This window comes from Pteronotus mesoamericanus, unplaced genomic scaffold, assembly GCF_021234165.1.
Source record: "Pteronotus mesoamericanus isolate MK-2021 breed Mesoamerican mustached bat unplaced genomic scaffold, CSHL_Meso_final scaffold_174, whole genome shotgun sequence".
NCBI lineage: Eukaryota > Metazoa > Chordata > Mammalia > Chiroptera > Mormoopidae > Pteronotus > Pteronotus mesoamericanus.
In genome coordinates, this window is record NW_026555309.1 from 25,343,314 (window position 1) to 25,362,224 (window position 18,911).

The 18,911-nt window shown below is 32.6% G+C and overlaps 1 protein-coding gene across 1 annotated transcript in view; it reads right to left on the reverse strand.

The window, feature by feature from the left end:
- Window positions 1-18,911, reverse strand: part of EIF3E (eukaryotic translation initiation factor 3 subunit E) — a 42,652-nt gene that overhangs the window by 18,471 nt on the left and 5,270 nt on the right. The window contains exons 2-7 of the mRNA XM_054590396.1: window positions 17,969-18,083; window positions 16,356-16,473; window positions 12,767-12,809; window positions 11,605-11,709; window positions 7,634-7,759; window positions 6,798-6,922 (exon numbers count right to left, since the gene is read on the reverse strand). Coding sequence (XP_054446371.1) covers window positions 6,798-6,922; window positions 7,634-7,759; window positions 11,605-11,709; window positions 12,767-12,809; window positions 16,356-16,473; window positions 17,969-18,083 — 632 coding nt within the window. The remainder of the gene's footprint in view (window positions 1-6,797; window positions 6,923-7,633; window positions 7,760-11,604; window positions 11,710-12,766; window positions 12,810-16,355; window positions 16,474-17,968; window positions 18,084-18,911) is intronic.

Genomic DNA, 18,911 nt, shown 5'->3' on the forward strand with positions numbered 1-18,911 from the left:
AATCAACACTTAAGAATACAACAATTCCCTAGGAAAGATAACTAAACAAATCAGCTAAAAGTTTTACCTGAAAAACCTGAAAAATTAAGCCTGAGATTCAGGCAAAAATTTTTAAACTACACCCTTGGTCCAGAACAACTGTTTTAATCTCTATACTCTTGCCAGAGATCTCACATACAAGTTCAGGTAAGCATGACTGTTTTATCCTTTTCCTTTTTAAATGTCAATTTTGAAGGAAGTTATTTAGTAGGTATTTACAGAACTCTAGCATAAATTTATTCATAAATGATAAAAAACTGTAAGTTCATTGTCTACGAGGTTAAACATTTATTTTTACTTATCCTAACTTTGTATCATTGCACGACATAGATCTTCATTGCTTTTCTGAAAGGTAACTTCCTTGGGAAATCACCTTTTCCTTTCTGTGAATCTATGGCAGATGTTAGCAAAATGTTTGTAAAGGGCCAGATAATGAAGACTTCAGGGTTTGCAGGCTAAGAGGCAAAGATGAGAACATTGTGGAGGTCCTTATATAATAAGGATATAAATTTCCAAAATATTTTATTGATACAAGTAAAAAATGAAGTTTAGTAGCAAATTTTTAAATATGTCTACTAATGAGAATTAATTTTCTTTATTGGGGATATCTTTATTTAATTGAATTCAAAAGTTAGAAAAAAACTATCATTAAAAATTGCAAAAGTTTATGTGTTAATGCAGATCTATAATGAGATTTTACATATTTAATCTTTAAAAGTGTTTTTTGTGGACATCGGTACCACCAAATACTGATTAATTGAAAAGCATGATTTTAATATAACCTATTATCACCTGGCAAGAATTTATACAATTCTGCTAAATTATTCTTTTGATATTGCCTTTTAAGATATCATTAGATTGCAGATGAATCACTTCCAATTCAATTGCACAGTTAAATAAATTTTGAAATATGGAAATTTCTTTTGTAATTACAGTGAGGTCTAAAGCTTTCTGGAATTCTATTTTGAGCTCGAAAAATGTATCTGCTGCATATCTGTAGGAATGAAGGTCTCATTTTTTTTTTAACTTTTGAAAGAACAAAAAAATGTATAAAGTGGCTAAAAATTGCTTGTAATTCATACTGTTAGTTGTTAAATGACTACCACAGTGTAAGTTTTGCGCATAAGTACTATTTTGCTTTGTAATTTTAAGTTAAATTAATAAAGCAACATTCTCTAGACTATAGCAAAAGTTAAATTTCCAGAGCCATTCAGGACATGATTAGAGTGGTTGAGGGCAACTGTTCAGAAAAACACAAACTCAAAAAAGTCACTATTTAACTGTCATTGCAAAGCCATCCAACTGCTGTGTAGCAGTAGGAACAGTCAAGATACTCTATTTCTGACAGAAATTTATGGACTGATAGCAGGTAAGTCCATGAGAGCAAATATACTCACTGTGGACTCTAATGGTTCAATAATACACCTTGAAGTATTTTCCACAAAGTATATACATAGTGATGAACAATGCAATCAATAACCATAGAATGGGAACACTTCACCTTTTCACAAGCTTTGTAAACTTCCCCAATAAAGCCTTTTTTTCCTCCACACATATATAACCACCAAAAAATTTTAGAACACATTAGCAGATTCCACTTTAGGCTGTACTAAATTAGTGCTGATTCTCAACTTTGGAAACATTTTTATCTATAGTTGTTCCACACAGACTATTCATAGATGCATATTATTTAGGGACTTCAAATCCACCAGATTACTCAAATCAACAGCCTAGCCATGCTGGTAACATCTGAGAGCCAAGGAAAACCACTAAAAATCATGAGTGTTGTTTTTTAATTGATTGTTGATGCTGTGTCCAATATCTTCAACTCTGAAACTATTCTCACTGAAAGGCTAATAGTTTTAAAAACTTCCTATTTTCTAGACTTATTTCTTTGGTTGCTACAACTGAACATGAAACTGAATCATCATTGGTAAATAGCTTTCCTTACTTGGCTAACCAAACAGCTGATCTGAAATTTACTTTGGTTGAAGCTTCATTTTCACTTTTTTGTGAGGAAATTCTGCTGATAGGATATTGTTTTAAATTTCCTAATTTTCCTGACAGTTGTTTTGCTGTCAGTGGGAATGTTATAATGAGTGCTTACAGTCTGGTAATGTGGGTGTATGTTGTATTCCTTTAGCTTACATATAGTGTGAATTTAATGCTTTGCTTTCTAACTTGATACAAAATAATTCCCACCCAACTGTGCTTTAAAAGCCCATCTGAAGTTCACTTTTCTCTTCTTATTGTGACATGATGAGTACACATACTGTTAATAAAGAAGCAAAACATTGCAGTATGGTGACACATAGCACTTAAAACTTCCTCTAGGTGTAACTGCAGCATCTCCGGGATTCATAGTGCACAGAGTAGAAACGTGAGACAAAGAGAGTGCAACAATGTAACAATGTGTGATCTCTGTCACAATTCAACTCTGCCATAGGGTTCAAAAGCTGCCAGAGACAATATAGTTGTTTCCCCTTATCCGTGATTTCAGTTTTGCAGTTTCAGTTACCTGTGGTCAACCACAATCCAAAAATATTAAATGAAAAATTCCAGAAATAAACAATTTAGAAGTTTTAAGTTGTATGCTGTTCTTAGTATGATGATGAAATCTCCTATGATCACACTCCATCCCACCTAGGAAGTGAATCATCCTTTTGTCCTGCATATCCACGCTGTGTATGTGTATGTGTGTTGGGGGGGGGGGGAGTATATATCCCACCTGCCCATTAGTCAATGAGTAGCCAGCCACCTCTGCTATCAGATTCACTGTTGTGGTACTGCAGTGCTTGTGTAACCCTTTAAAAAAATTTAATAATGGCCCCAAAGCCAGTCACGTAACTTTCATTACATATTGTTATAATTGTTCTATTTTATTGTTATTCATCTCTTACTGTACCCAATTTATAAATTAAACATCATAGGTATGTATGTACAGGAACAAACAGTATATACAGGGTCTAGCATAAGCCCCTATTTTATTACAAAATCTTTTATTATAAAATCATAAGCATGTAGTTCTGCAACATAACAATATCACACTCAAGCACACCATATATTTCAGGTGAAATGTTCAAATTAAAACTATAAACTATTACACCCATATTATGACCCTACCAACCATACTCTAGCAGGCCTGACTTCTGCTAGACACTGTATATTTAGGGTTCAATAATATCTGTGGTTTCAGGTATTTACTGGGTGTCTTGGAACATATCCCCTGCAGTTAAGGGGGGACTACTGTATGTAGAATAATGAGTATGGTCATGTTCCAATAAAAATTTATGGACACTAAAACTTTACTTTCATGTAAATAATTTTCACATCACAAAATATTATTCTTTTCATTTTTTCCCAATCATTTAAAATGTAAAAGCCACTCTCATATTTGCAAGCCACAAGAAAGAAGGCATTAGGCAACGTTTATTACTCCATGGTCCATAAGTTGCAGACCCTTGGTGCACAGCATAAACGTGGCTCTTGACTTCCAAACATAGCTGAGACTTCCTACCTTTTATGGCAGAAATGATCCATGTAAGTTGCGGGAGGGGGGGGGAATGGGTGGGTGGGTGTGGGGGTGTGAGTGTGTGTGTGTGTGTGAGAGAGAGAGAGAGAGAGAGAGAGAGAATGAGAATGTATGAGGGGAGTAGGGATTAATGGAGATTCTTGTGAAGTTATCTTAGTTCACATTCTTGTAGAATCAGTAATTATATAGTATTTAGTTTAAATACAAGCAAATCCACAGATGTGGTTAACTGCCTACACATGCCCATTGTGTTCTTCTGCTCTACTTCTTGTTCTTATTGTCTCCTTCACTGTCATTTGAAATGTAAAGACCAAATCAACTTTCATCTTCACTAGACTCCTCTAACTTCTCCAGGTCTCCCTTATAACCATTACACTTACAGTGTGTTTAGTATGTACAATGTAACTGTATTTAGTTAAATATATCCTTACACTACTTTTTGTGTTACTTGTTTGGGTTATAAACAGTGTAAGAACAGAGGCTATACCACTCCTATTTTTGAAATCTAATTTTATTATTTTTCTCTTAAATAAGAGCCTCAGCATTTATTGTGTTCTTAATTTGTAATATCATGATAGCTCAGGAAAACTGCTTTAGTTTGCATTTTCTCTAGCACAGCCCTGCCCCGATTGTGCAATTTTATGAAAGTTTTTCTACACAGTTTTCTAATTGAAAGCCAGGACACTTAGTAATCAAAGGATAAGACAAAATATTCCCCAAAATAAAAAAAATATATATATGTATGTATCCATTATGCGCAGGATGTTATGAAGAATATACAGAATAAAAAAATCTGTCCTCAATACACTTATAATCTACAGATAATACAACTGTAATTTTTTTGTTTACTGTAAAGGCATTACATAATTAAACACCAAATATAAGGTAGACATAATATACAGGACTTCATGAAGGAAGTATATCTGAAATGGAGCTTAAAAACCAGGCAGACTCTGGACAGGTACAAAGAAGAAAGGGGCACTTCCAAAAGCTAAAGGAACAAAAAAGGGAGAACACTTAGTAGAACTTCAGAGAATGAATTTTTAGATGGAGACCTTAGAGGTCATCCTGAGCTAGAACAGGTAAAATACTTTCATGAAAAAGATCAGGGACAATTAGAATATACAGGGGAAACAAAGGCAGAAATGTTAGGATAAACTCTTGACACTATGTAATAACACTTGAAATTTTATTTAGAAAACAAATTAAACACTCTTGTGCTAACTGAACCTTAAATCTCTCTTAAAAAACACACACACACACACACAACAAAATTGGAGAGTAACTAGGGCATTGCATTACTAATGCATTCTTTTCCCTAATAACATCTACATTTGGTGGCCAAGCCTCATCTCTAATAGCCTATGAACACTGCTCTAACTTACACCTGATACCTTATCTTATGTATTATGTTACATTTAAAGGTTCAACATTTTTCAAATGTGTAAATCATCCCCATTTTAGATTCAGAATAAATTATGGCAGAAATGGTAGTATATATGATGTAAGAGGCTTTAACCTGCACTTGCATCTAAACTTTCACTTCAAGGACAAAATTTATCTCCAAAGTACTTTCATATATTAAAAAAACCCTGAGATCACAATATATAAATTATCAACTTAACATATACTCTATAAACCACTTTAAATTGTATTACTGGAAGAACATGATATTTTTTCCGTTAATTTCTACTATCAGAGACAACTGAAAAACACATAGTGTACATACAAATGCAAATTACAAGCTATGTAACTGTTCTACTTTAAGAACATATAATTCAGGAAAATAAATGACAATCTGTCAAGTCAACTGGGTGTACTCTCACATGAAAACAGAATCATGCAAAAATAAAAATTAAGTCATGAAGACACTGCTAATGAGGAATAAAATATGATGGTTATCTGACTCTATGATTAAGTGCAAACAGTATTTTGGTGGAAACTGAGAGCTGTAACCCTGCTGAATCGTTTTTTCCCCCCATATTTTTCTAACAGGCTGTTCCTGTTACTTAAAAAAAAAAAAAAAAAAGTGCTATAGGCATGAGGGTTCTTTTTGAACAAATGAAAATGCTCAGAAACTGGTATATGGCAATTGTTGCACCACTTGGTAAAGTGGCTAAACATCAGTGATTATCAATAAATAAAATCTTCTGGTAACCTTAGCACAAATGAAGATAGTGCCACCATACCATACTAGTAGTCACTGTTATTTTTCATCACTCTACTTTTGCATTTAAAAAAAATGCATTTCAACTATGTCTTTGATTAGGCAATACGAATTATTAATTTTTAAAATTTCGACCTTTACACACTAATCTTTTTAATGTGTATGACTAAATGGGACGTATGTATAAAGCTCTTCTGCTATATACTTTGTTATGGTTCTTAGCTTGAAAAGTACCTGTAACACTGAGCTGCAAGCTGAACTAACTGCTTTTCTCAGAGGACACTATTTTAACTTGAAAAGAAAGACAAGACAAACCAAAGCTTTGGGTATTTGAAAGACACTTTCTAGGAAATAAAGTGAACCTACCCTTCAAATAAAGCAGACTTGTTTTCTGTTATTTCAACTAAATAAAAAAAATAATGGACACAAGATTCAGAGGCACTGATCTCAATCAGAAAAACACATTTTTAAAAATGATGTCTAGCTAAAAATAAAGAAGTAAAAGTTGTTATTACCAAAAGCAAAGATGATATAAAAGGGATCTCCTGGGATGTATATATTCCTCCCAAATAATATGGCCTAGAGCCTTATTTCTAAAGCTTCAATGTATAGATAGATTGGGATCTTCTTAAAATGCATATTCTGATTTAGTTCCTTGGGTAAGGCCTAAGATTCCACATGACATTTACACTGTTGGCCCACAGACCAAACTTAAATAGCACTTTAGAGGACTTAAGAGTACACTTTTATCAAATAATTTCCTTAAGAGTTACACATAAGCTTTTTCTTTTTTTAACATTTTTTTCAATTTTTATTTTTTCAATACAGTTGATATTCAATATTATTTTATATTAGTCTCATGTATACAACATAGCGATTAGACATTTATATAATTTACAAAGTGATTCCCCCCACATATAAGCTTTTTCAATAAGCAAATACTACATGAAGAGAGAAAAAATGGCAACAAGTTCAATTTTTAAGTACATTTTTAAGTTTTAAAAAACTTATATAATTTCATATAATTAAAGCCAAAATTACATAGTGAAACTAACTTACTGTGGCTGGTAAAGGAAGAGATCAATAATATTATCACGGCCCTTGGGGTGGTTGAAGAAAACAAACAGAGACCAGTGAATGAGCCATGTTCGCTGCTGAAGAGACTGGAGTGGAGAACTCACAGACTAAAGAGTCAAAAAAATGTACATATAGGAAATATTAATATATGAGAAAGAGGCAAGATGATAAACATTATTTATCTCAGAATTTTAGTTAAAAACAAGAACCTTTTAAGCCATGTGCTAGGGTCATTATGTTCAAAGTCCAATCTCCTAGACCTCTACTCTGCATAATCCCTCTTAACATTCAAAATTTCCCCATTTTCCAAAAGAGTCAATAATGTCCACTAAGCCATTTTTAGAGGCTGGAAATTATACTTCTTTCAGAAAACATTTTAAAAGAAATGAACTAAAAGCTTGAAAAGTTGTAGTTTTATTAGACATTATAGAAGAAAACTGTCATCTTTTGCACAGTATTTCAATAATAGGTGACACTAACCGTATGTGTCATTTTCACTGTCACAGATATTTTTAGAAAGCACAGTGTTTGTAATAAATAAATAAATAAATAAATAAATAAATAAATAAATAAAGGAAAACTGAGTTCTTTTCTCTAAAAGCAAAAGAAGTGACAACTTCCTTCAACGAGATTCAGTGAAACTAGTCAACCCACTAACTCACTGTGATCTTTATGTCAGGTCAACAAATGCTAATCTAAACATTTTAGTTTAGTTTTTCTTCTGTCTTTTCTTCTTGTTGTTAAGTACATAGTGTTTTCCTTATCAGAAAGTATGAAGAACACATTCCACAAAATTACCCTAAAGAAGTGTAACTCACATTATTATCTATGGTCTCTTTTAACCGTGTAAGGTCTTCCATGGCTGCATCCCAATTCTGCATTAAGATTTCAGAGGCCAGTTTCCCCCAGAGTGAACTCAAAGCATTTCTATCCGTTGCTGGAACCTGTTTGAGATATCACAATTAATCATATTCTATATCCTATATATCCATCTAGCCTTCTAAAAGACAGGTGGCTCTGTACCCCAAGCCCCAGTTATCTAAGTTTTTTTTGGATCACACTGGTTTAACTGGTTCAAACAGCTTTCATTTAACTTAATTATGCTAAAAATACTCAGGTCATTAATAGTTAACCTTGATCAGAAAATAAACAGCAACTTAAAACTAGGATACAGCACCAGTGCTCTTGTGTAACCCATTTCAGATAATTTATACTACTCAGCAACAAAAGAACCAAACTTCTGATACACACAATAACATGAATGAATCTTAAAAACCTGCTTGCCAAAATAAGGCAGGCACGAGCTTACATATACTAAACCACTTATATATAAAATTCTAGAACAGGCAAAACTAATCCAAGGATAAAGAGCAAAACAATGGATGAACCAGGATAAGGTATGACTACAAAAGGACACAAGGGGTCTTTTGGAGATAACAGAGACGTTCTTTATCTTGATTTGGTGGCAGTTGCATAGATACATGCATTTATCAAAACTCACTGGAATTAAAAAATTGATTTATAAAGATCCATAAAATCACTGTTCAAGTTATAAAGGATAAAATATTTGATTCTTAAAAAGAAATCCAAGTATTAAATATTTCATCAAATCTAAGACACCATCTGTTTTAAGGACACACTATTATTTTATGTTTGTTAAACCCAAACCACAACCAATTCAAGATACATCCCAATTTCAGAAAATATGATAGTGTATCCGAGAATCAATATGAAACAGACATCTTTTAATGGACATTATCAAACTGGGTAAATCGATCTAAAACTTTAGTCAGTATAGTAAAGCCTCCTAAAGTTATCATTACTAAGCTTTCTGACTCAAGGAAAAGTATCTTAAATCAAATGGCATATACTTAACAGTAGATAAATTTTAAATTATGAGTGAAAAAAACCCTATAAAAAGATGATCACTAACAGTCCCAGTATCTTAAAATTACTTTTATTTCAATTATTGGATAAGGGTAGGGGTTGTATTTTGGAACCAAAGGCAAAAGTGAGGGCAGATTTCAACAAAATAATTAAAATACAATGTTGATAACTTTTAAAACAAAAATGTTTAAAAGTTTCTACCAAGTCTGCTTTATCATGTCATTTCAAATTAATGCATTTCTTAAAATATAAATCAAAGGCATATCACCTCTAAATAGGGTACCATCTAAACATTCCTTGATGTATTCTAAAAGCTACCAAGTCTTTTTTAAAAAAAGGTAGATTCTAGGGTCACACAGCTTTAATTTATACAACACTGACCTACAATAGGTCACTTGGAGAGTCAAATTCTAATCTCAGATCACAGTTACAATGGTTCTTTCATAGCTTATGTTTCCCTAACCATAGATTTAAAAGAATAACCAATCACTAGAAAAGAATTTAGAAATGAAAAGAGGCTATTGCAAAAAAGAAAAAAAAATTAAGTAGTAAGTAAAACATTGACAGTATTCATCCCAAATCTAAAACAAGATTTTTATCTTTGCTAGTAACAAAATTTCAAACAAATACATAGATTTTACAGTACTGCCTATCTCAATCAAAAGAAAAAAGAAGTAAAATAATTCATTTTTTTTAAACTTGAATTTGTTAGCCTCTATCAATATACCAACAGGAGATAACCACCTCCCATCTACCTCAAATGTTTTGTGGCACAAGACAGGACAAAAATGAAGAAAAAATGAATTGCACATAATTTCTAAGCATTATCCAATGACTATATGTTGACTGCTTTTAATGTAAAGTATTAATTTTGTGTTCAGATCATGTTATTCAATCACTTACCCAAATGTCATGTGAGTTCTAGCACAAGATTTGTTAGGCAATATAAAAGCTTAGAACCAATTAGAATTTTCTAAGGCTGGGAACTAAATTGGATATTCATTTTTAAAAAAAGTAAACATAAAAACTCCCCCAACCTTCAAGTATATAGCTATCACTTGTAGAAATTTTCAGACTTAATTATAAAACCGTACTACATAAACATAATGGTACTATTAAAACTAGAATACGTTATATGTGTTAGGATAAAAGCTTTTTGTAGCAGTGAAAGTTTTTTAATCCCCAAAAGGTTCATGCGTACTACCCTGGCTCAAATCCATGTCGTTACAGTTGGCTCTTCATACTAACCTGCTTTCAAGAGTGGATATGCTAGAAGAGTTTCAATATCTGGATTTCCAGCAGTTACCTTAAGTTTCCATGTCTTAGCAAAATGGCACATTCACTCACTGACCAGCAACAATAAATTTACTGTGCTAGAACTCTAACATGACACTAAATCTTCATTCTCAAAATTCACTCCCAGCATTAACAAATGATATGAATAACCAGCTCTTTTCATGTACCTGTAATCATATCAGGCTTCTGATTTTACAATCCTGGTTTAAGCTGTTTACATTTCCAAAGTAATCAACTTTTGCTCTCCTAAATCCTTCATAATACTCAAAGTAAAACTGATGGAATTTTCTGATAAGTCACTACAAGTTTAGCATCACTGATTACCTTCAATGCACTTGCAAGGTAATCACAGCTATTCTGTAAATTAAGAATTTGCTTACAAATGGGAGCAAGAGAAAAATATTCTTATTTGAAATCAATCTTTGAAATAAACTGAAAATCTTTATTTCTTTAATGAAAGGTACTTTTAAAAAAATGAAAGTTGTCTAAGTACTTTTTTTAAGTGTAGAAATTATCTGAATTAATAACACTAATCCCACATCTCCCAAAAAAGAAAATTTAATTTCCAAGAGAACAGCAGCCAGAAGTCTTTTCTTTGTGGCATACTGGGCTAAAAGAAAAAAAAAACAACAGAAAATAGACAAAAGAAACAAACTCTTCCAAGGTTGGAAGGTATAAAGTCCCTGTCTTAAGAGGTCATTTCCCAACTTGTAGTGTTAACTAGAGAAATAAGAGACTTAGGTACTTACTAACCCAAAGGGAGTAATAAATTATAATTTCTCAAATGAGAGGATAATTAAAACCAGGGCATTCTGACAACTCTAGAAGGCATTTATTAATACAATTATCCAAAGAGAAAGCAGAGTGAGGAAAAAATTTGTCAACGTGAACACCTGATTTTTTCTTTAGCTTCACATAATTCTCCTTCCCTAACAAAAGCACTAAATCTAGGAACATGTCAAACAGACAAATAAAGATAATAAACAGAAAAAGTTATGATTAGGAATTTGCACTAATAATACCATTTAAATTCATCTATCCACTGCATAATGAGAAACCATTTAGCTTTACAGTTTAATAGCGGATTATAAAAATATATAAAAAAATTACTATTAATGCATAAAATCTTTTCAAATATCATTTCTGCAGTTGTTTAGAATAAGTTTAAGGAATGTATATAGCATTAAATATTGAATTTTGGATTCATTATCCAGGACAGTGGATAATAAATTGAATTATCCAGGAATAATGGATTTATTTAGTATACATTAAGCAATGACAATGTGCACACTCGCTGTGCTGTACAGCAATATTATAACAAATTAATTACGAAAGAGAATTGTGCTAATGCTAAAATACAATATAGAAAAAAATAACAAATCAGTCATTCCCACTTTTATGGATTTCAAGAACAAGTTTATCCTCCCTCCTAATTTTGAGGATCTGTATAGGCTTTCCTATATCAATTTGCTTTTTGTTGGGCAAAACAATTTTTTTCTTCCTTTTACCAACTGTTGAAAACTTACAGACAGACCCAAATCTATAGACATGCTCTGAGAATTCAAGGGAATCCTACAAGAGAGGACAAAGAAAAAAATTTACTTACCAATACTCTAAAGAAGTAAAGGTATTCTGCTGCTCCTGAATAATTCCCACATTCATATTGGAATTTTGCATACCTGTAGAGTGTGTCTAAATATTCTTGCCTAAACTAAAAAAAAAAAAAAAAAAAGAACTGGAGTTCTGTTTTTCAATTGTGTTTTAAAATTTATCTCTTTAAACGTTCTCAGAAATCAATTCTTTCAAAGTATCCCAAAAGTTGCAACCAAAAATAAATACCATGAGAGGGAAAAACTATTTCCTCCTGAGAATTAAACTACAAAACCCCCAAACAATGGTAGTGACTGCATCTATGGTCTGTATATAAAAAAGTTGTCTTGTCAAAAATAAATACAAACATACATACATACATAAATAAATACCATGATCAGAGAACCATGTTACCCTTAAAACATAAATTAGGAACTGGTAAATTTAACGTTCATAGCTCTGGCCTCAAAAAATTATAAATTATAATGATACCTACTTTGTTACAATTGATACAAACTTGAGTTGCTGCTGAAAGTTTGATGACTGAGTCTCCTAGCTGATGACTGAGTTTAGGCAACTACCAAACACATGCCCAGTGAAGAAATCTAAGAGAAGGGCTCTAGACAAGATTAACATTCTACATAGAAACCAGAAAAAGTAATATGCACAGTGGCCAGCATGCCTCTTGTTACAGTAATTGTTAAATGAGAAATAAAATTTGAATTCAGTTACAGAAGTGACAGTAAGCCAAGTCTCAAGCTTTGAGTTAACACAAGAGAAAGGAGATTGGGAGATGGCTAGAAAAGCCTGTAACATTCCCTTATTTGTGAATTGGGGATTTCTGAAGGCCTCGATAATGTTAAGAGCTACTCTATTCCGCAAGGCGGCCAACATATTAATTAGTCAAGGCATTTCTAATTCAAATTTAGTTTTGTCTTATTTGTTAAATCCATCAGAAATATAAAATGCTATTAGATTACTCTGGAAAAATAAATCCAAAGTTCTGCGAATTTCTGTTACCTAAAAATAAGTGTATTATATTCCTATCACCATTTTTAAAACTAAAGTTTCAACCTGGAAATTATACTTCTGTGGAGCCAGGAAGCTAACTATATAGCACTCTTCTTTTATTACCCTTATAACATAACAACTATAAACATTTTAAAGATACCACTTACACCATGCTTGTCTGCCAGGTAGTCAAATAGCATCCGGCCATCCCTTAATAAAAAAAACAAAAATTATTGCAATTTATAGTCCGTGGAAAAATTACAAATATCCAACTTCTAACTTATTATCCACATAATAAGCCACTTTAACTATCTTAATACGTAAACACCCAAAGTAAAAATAAGACTTCCAGAATGAAATAAACAGAACATTACATGTTTCAAACAAGGAGTAGAAACTCAGGAACTGCAAACTTTAAAATTCATTTCAGATGTTTAGTCTTAACTGAAAATCATGTTTCTGTTTCACATCTAAGGTAATGCCTTTAGAAGTGTTTTTCAGTAATAAAACCAGAACATTCTGACTATTTTTATAGTGAGGTCAATAGTCTACTTAGGTATTGGGGTGGCCAAAAAGTTCATTTAGTATTTAGTTTTTTCGTACACTGGCTCTAGTACTTCTTAGTTGTCTGTAACTTCATTCAAAAAAATTTTGTTAGATTATATTGTGACAGCTGCCACATCAGAGCACACTAAGAAAAAAAAAACTGACCATAATTGATGAATTTTTGCGCAACCATTTCAGTATTGAAGATGGAAGAAAATACACCATTTTCAGCATATTATGCTTTATTATTTCAAGAAAGGTAAAAATACGACTGAAACATACAAAAAAAGATCTGTGCAGTGTATGGAGGAGGTGCTGAGACTGATCGAATGTGTCAAAAGTGGTTTGCAAAGTTTCTTGGTAGTACTGACATATGGCTAAATAATTCTTTGCTGTGGAACTGTCTTATGCGTAGTAAGATGTTTAGCAGCACCCCCAGCCTCTAACCACTAGCCAATAGTGAGAGACAGCTGACATACTAAAAATATCCACACCAATAAAGTTATTGGTGAAAATGAAAAATGTGTCTTTTATTTCATGGAAAAAACCATATGGACATTTTGGCCAACTCAACAGTAACCTACCGAGAATGATACATATGGTTCTAGACATAAGATGGTTTGACCTAGGAATTTTCACTTTTGTGATGGTGCAAAAATGATAAAAATGATAGGCACTTCGAATTTTAATCTTTTCCTGGGCTAGCAATATGTGGTGCAATAACTCTGTCATGATGCTGGAAAGCAGCAGTAAGCCACAGCTCCTAGGCAGCCTTGTGATCACTAAGATAAACAACTGACACTCTACACTTCATTAGATTATTTTGCCCAACTGTAGGCTAATGAAAGTGTTCTGAACTGATTAACATAGGCTAGGCTATACTATGATATTGGCTAGGTTAGGTGTATTAAATGCATTTTTGATTTACAATATTTTCAACCTACCATGGGTTTATCAGGATATAACCCCACAAGTTGAGGAGTATCTGTATTTGCTCTCTTGGGGGTACATTTCCAACAGATAATATATTGTTACAGAACAGAGACTGGAATATTTACACTGTACAAACTAGCAGGAATTGATCCTATATATAAATTTTGTTCCCTCCGACAATTTGTTACTATTTTTCACAAGGACCATGATTTAGCAAATTTATGAGATTAATAAATCATCCCTAATCTACATGCTATGTATGCTATACACCTTAATTATTATCTATACCAAAGTGTCACATAACCCAATTTAATTTTTAAAGATATGGGTAATTTGACATGTTAGCAGGATGGTAAAATGGTAAAAAGACACCAAGGAACAAGTGATAGATGGATACAATTGCCTACCTTCTACACATTTTCAAAGTAAAAACTTTTTTTATGCTTCTCACAAGATATGCTGTCACATGTCTTTAAAGAGCAAGCACAATTTTACTTGAAGATTTAATGAGGTGTGTATATGTTATCACTAAAATTAACGTGGATATATTATACTAAAGAATATGAAATATGCATGAAATATCAACATAAAAAGACATCAAAAATGTAACACTTGCTATGTATCATAGTGAATAACAGTGTGACATTCCTCATATCCCTCACTGTCCTCTGGCTGATGCGGTTATTTCTGGGAAAGTATGAGAAGCAAAACTTTACATGTTTGATAAAATTTAAAAATGGAGAGGTTATTACTTTGAAAATAAGTAGTTTATACATTAAATTAGGTTACAAGTTTTTAACACACAATTTCATCCTTTCATTTATCTCCAATTTAGTGTCTCTCAAGCTACAAGAAGTCCTCTCTAATATTTGGTGAATAAATCCATGTTGACTTCATTCACGTCCTAATCCCACTATTTCCCAGTGTTTAGTGACTAGACTACATTTGGAATTTAAATCCTAAATTTTCCATTGTACCCTAACTTCTGGATCATTTCAGTTGTCCCTTTGTGGTGACTTACATGTGACTTGAAGGTCTGTATACTCATTTCATTATCGCTATATATATATTGACTGTCTTTGCCGTGTAGTTTCTAGATTCTCAAACATCTTCACAATTGGTTCTGTTTCTGCCTAAAGCTGTTTCAGGTGTGTAAGAAAGGTTTTTTTTTTTCCCCTCTCTCAGAGCTAATTAAAAATGCAAAGGAGGACTATAATGTTTACATAAATGAGCATATTATATACGACCGCTTTATAAGATACAGCTACCTCTGAGTATATGTATATATACCTGTGTGTGCGTATGTGTGTATATGTAGTAAAATATGGTCTGGTCCAGTAAGAAACATTGCAATATGGTATAGCAATATATTTCTAAAAAATATCTGGTAACACTTTCCCAAATCGCATGTGAAAAATCAGAGCCAATCTCTTTAAAATTTGGCTTGATCATATAAGAACTAAAGGTACAACACGACAAAATCCTTCACAGTGCTTCAAGTGAATATATTGATAGCTAAGATTTACCACAATGGCAATTTTCGATCTACTAGATTTTATTTTTAAACATTTCTAACAACCTAAAGGGCTTCAATTAGTGATATATATTAAGTCAGAGTAAAGCAACATGTTTTCTTTGGAAACCAAACAATAAGTCTATTTCTAGCTAAGGAGGAGTTAGGAATAAAATAACCTTATCAGCTCTACACTACCCGTGTTGGGCTGGGCATCAGGTTGGAAGGATATGGGAGAAAGTAGCAAACTGATAAAGTAAGCTCAGGTTTTCCTTACAGCTAGCAACCCATGTGCTCTAGGTATTGCCCAGGCACAGCATTTCTCAACCTCAGTTCTAATAACATTAAAGGCTGGATAATTCATTTTGGGGGGTGGAATACTATCTGATGTACCATAGGCTGTTTAGCAGCGTCCCTGGCTGCTCCTTTCTAGGTGCCAGAATCACCCTTGCTATTGTGACAACCAAAAATGTCAAATGTCTGGAGAAGGGGGAAGGAGACAAAACTGAAACACAACAAAATCAGAAGTGGGGAAGGAGAAGAGGGGAAGAATAAGAAACTGATACATCATCATCAGATTTAGGCAAATGGTAAAGACGTTCTTAAAAGAATTTAGTATTAACATTTATTATTAAGGACTTCTTGGTCCCTACACAATAAGGATAAATGAAAAACAATATATAAAGAAATCAATTAAGTTTGAATTAACACTTGTATTAATCTAGAAAAGGGAATTTTTATAATTCCACTTAAGGAGAGGTTACCTGGTTGACTGCATTTGCCTTGTAGTTTCTGGATCTTCAAACATCTTCACAATTGGTTCTGTTTCTGCCTGAAGCTGTTTCAGTTGTGCAACAACTGTGGTTCTTTTTTCTCTCAAAGCTAATTAAAAATGCAAAGGAGTACTATAATGTTAAACTATATAGTGCTCCCCAAGAGAATGTCTCTGGAAATTTTTCATTTTACTTAAATTGTGCATATATGTATTTACCCACATAGATTCATATGCCAATAACCACCAACTCACTAACTTCCCCAGATCAAATTTCTTCTTTCTAGCACTCGAAAGGCACATAAAGGAAAAAGGAAGCTTCTTTTTACTCTCAAGAAAAACAGGAATATACAGATAGAACCTGGGGGAGGGGAGGGAGGAAAGTCAAAGGACCAGTGATCTAATTCTTCATTTCAGAGACTATATTCCCAGTGTTTTTATATTTGTTCTCACTGAATTCTCTCAGGTGAATATGTTATCCCAGAATTTTTTCTGAACAGAGGTTCACAGGTGTTTACATATTATTATTACAGGTTTTCAAATAAGTTTAATGGAATTTGAATCCAGTCAATAATCTTTTTTTTTTTTTTTTACTATAAATGTAGTTCTGTATCTCTCAAACCCAATTCTATAGTTTCTTTTTACTGCATCATTAAGAGTCAGAGAAAACTCACATAACCTACCCTGTTACCATGTTTTAAAGTTTCATTAAGGAATACTTTACTTTTTCATCACGAACTAAAATTTAAAGAGCAAATGTCATTGCAAGGGACTGTAATATAAGTCAAAAAGTTTAATGTAATAGTTCTGCATTATATATTACAAAATATACATTTGGAGTGTTTCTCAAACAGAAGGGGAGCTGTAATAAAATTTTGAGAAATGTCAATTTAAACAAAGTAAATTGTATTTACTGAGAGTTTTTAAGATTCTTTTAAAATGCTACATGGATAAAGAAATGATATGGAATTTTTCAGTATTTTCCAAATTTATATAACCATCCCCCCACCCCCACCCCCTTTTTAAAGGAACATCTATTACCACAGAAAAGAGGGATTTGGAAAATATTTGACCAATAGTTCTCCAATTTGGGTGCTGGGCCTCAGCCAAGTTTCTGATTAAGTAGATCTAAGGTATAGCTGGAGAATCTGCATTTCTAACAAGCTCTCCCAGGTGAACTGATGATGCTAGTCCCGGGACAGTACTTTTAAAGACCATGACTATACCCAGATGCTTCAAGATGAAAAATAAATCTCTAAGGCACACAAGATGCTAACTGAAAAAGTTAGCAAACCAAAAAACTGCAACATTCTCATATAATTCTAAGGTAACAATCTGATTCATAAGACTAACTTTGATGATACTACGTACTAAATACTACGAACTAAAGGTCTTTGATGACCATATTTTAAAGGTGATAACCACCTTTTATGGTGAGAAAATAATATGCTTTAGAAGACCTATAACCTTAATATTACCTTTCATCCAAAGAACTTTTAAATAACGATTAAGACTTTTGGCTAAACTTCTCTTATAAATCACAAAACTTTAATCCACACATCCTCGGTTCACAAGACAAACTTCAGTTCTAATGACAGAACTTACCATGAGGAATATCATCAGAATAAAGGTTTTTGTATACATCCATAGCAAAATCTACCATGTTGGTATCACTAAGAAGATCCAATTTTCCTTGTAATAGTTCTTTTTCATTATATATCTGCAAGAAAAAATTACTTTCTAATAAATACACTTAAGTTCCTCCAAATAAAATGATTAATACTAAGTTCACCTAGAAGTATACTTTCTGAAACACTATTTTTAAAATAAACTACTACATATTAATTCAACCTCTTGTAAGAAGGCAATCAGCCTGAAGAAACATAAAGAAATTTTGTTTACCTAATAATTTAAAAATGAAAGCAACTGTACACCGCAGAGCCATTCCCACCTACTTCTGATTATCTTGGTTTTATATGTCCCTACAAACCATCTTTTGTCCTTTCTAGAAAAAGACTATACTGAAATAATCGCACAAACTTCACTGGTAAGCAAATATAGTTGTCTTTTCTCCACATCCAGGTCATGAGAAATCAACTCATTTATTTACCATCTGAGTATATCACATCCACATGATACCTACCCACCTCTATTTAAGGTAGCCTCGCCTTTACTACCACATACTTTTTCACTTGTTACAATTTTTTATAATGGTTCTCCATTCATACCACTGAACCATAATCAGCACCCACTTTCTAATTCAACTATGTCACATCAGCTTTTGCTTTGCAAAGAGTTCAAGAAATATTATTTAACCCATAGTACAGGGATCGGATAAGCAAACTCACATGAACAGTAAATGTATTAAGCAATATTTAGAGATCCTGTTCAACAGTACTCAGGGAGAAAGCAATCAAAATAAAAATAAATTTTTAATCAAGTTGTTATCAATATAAGGCTTCAGCAAAAGATGCCACATTTCACAACAAGAAAAGATGGAAGGTGGTGAAATGGTATAGCCATGAGATCAAAACAGAATCTCCAAAAC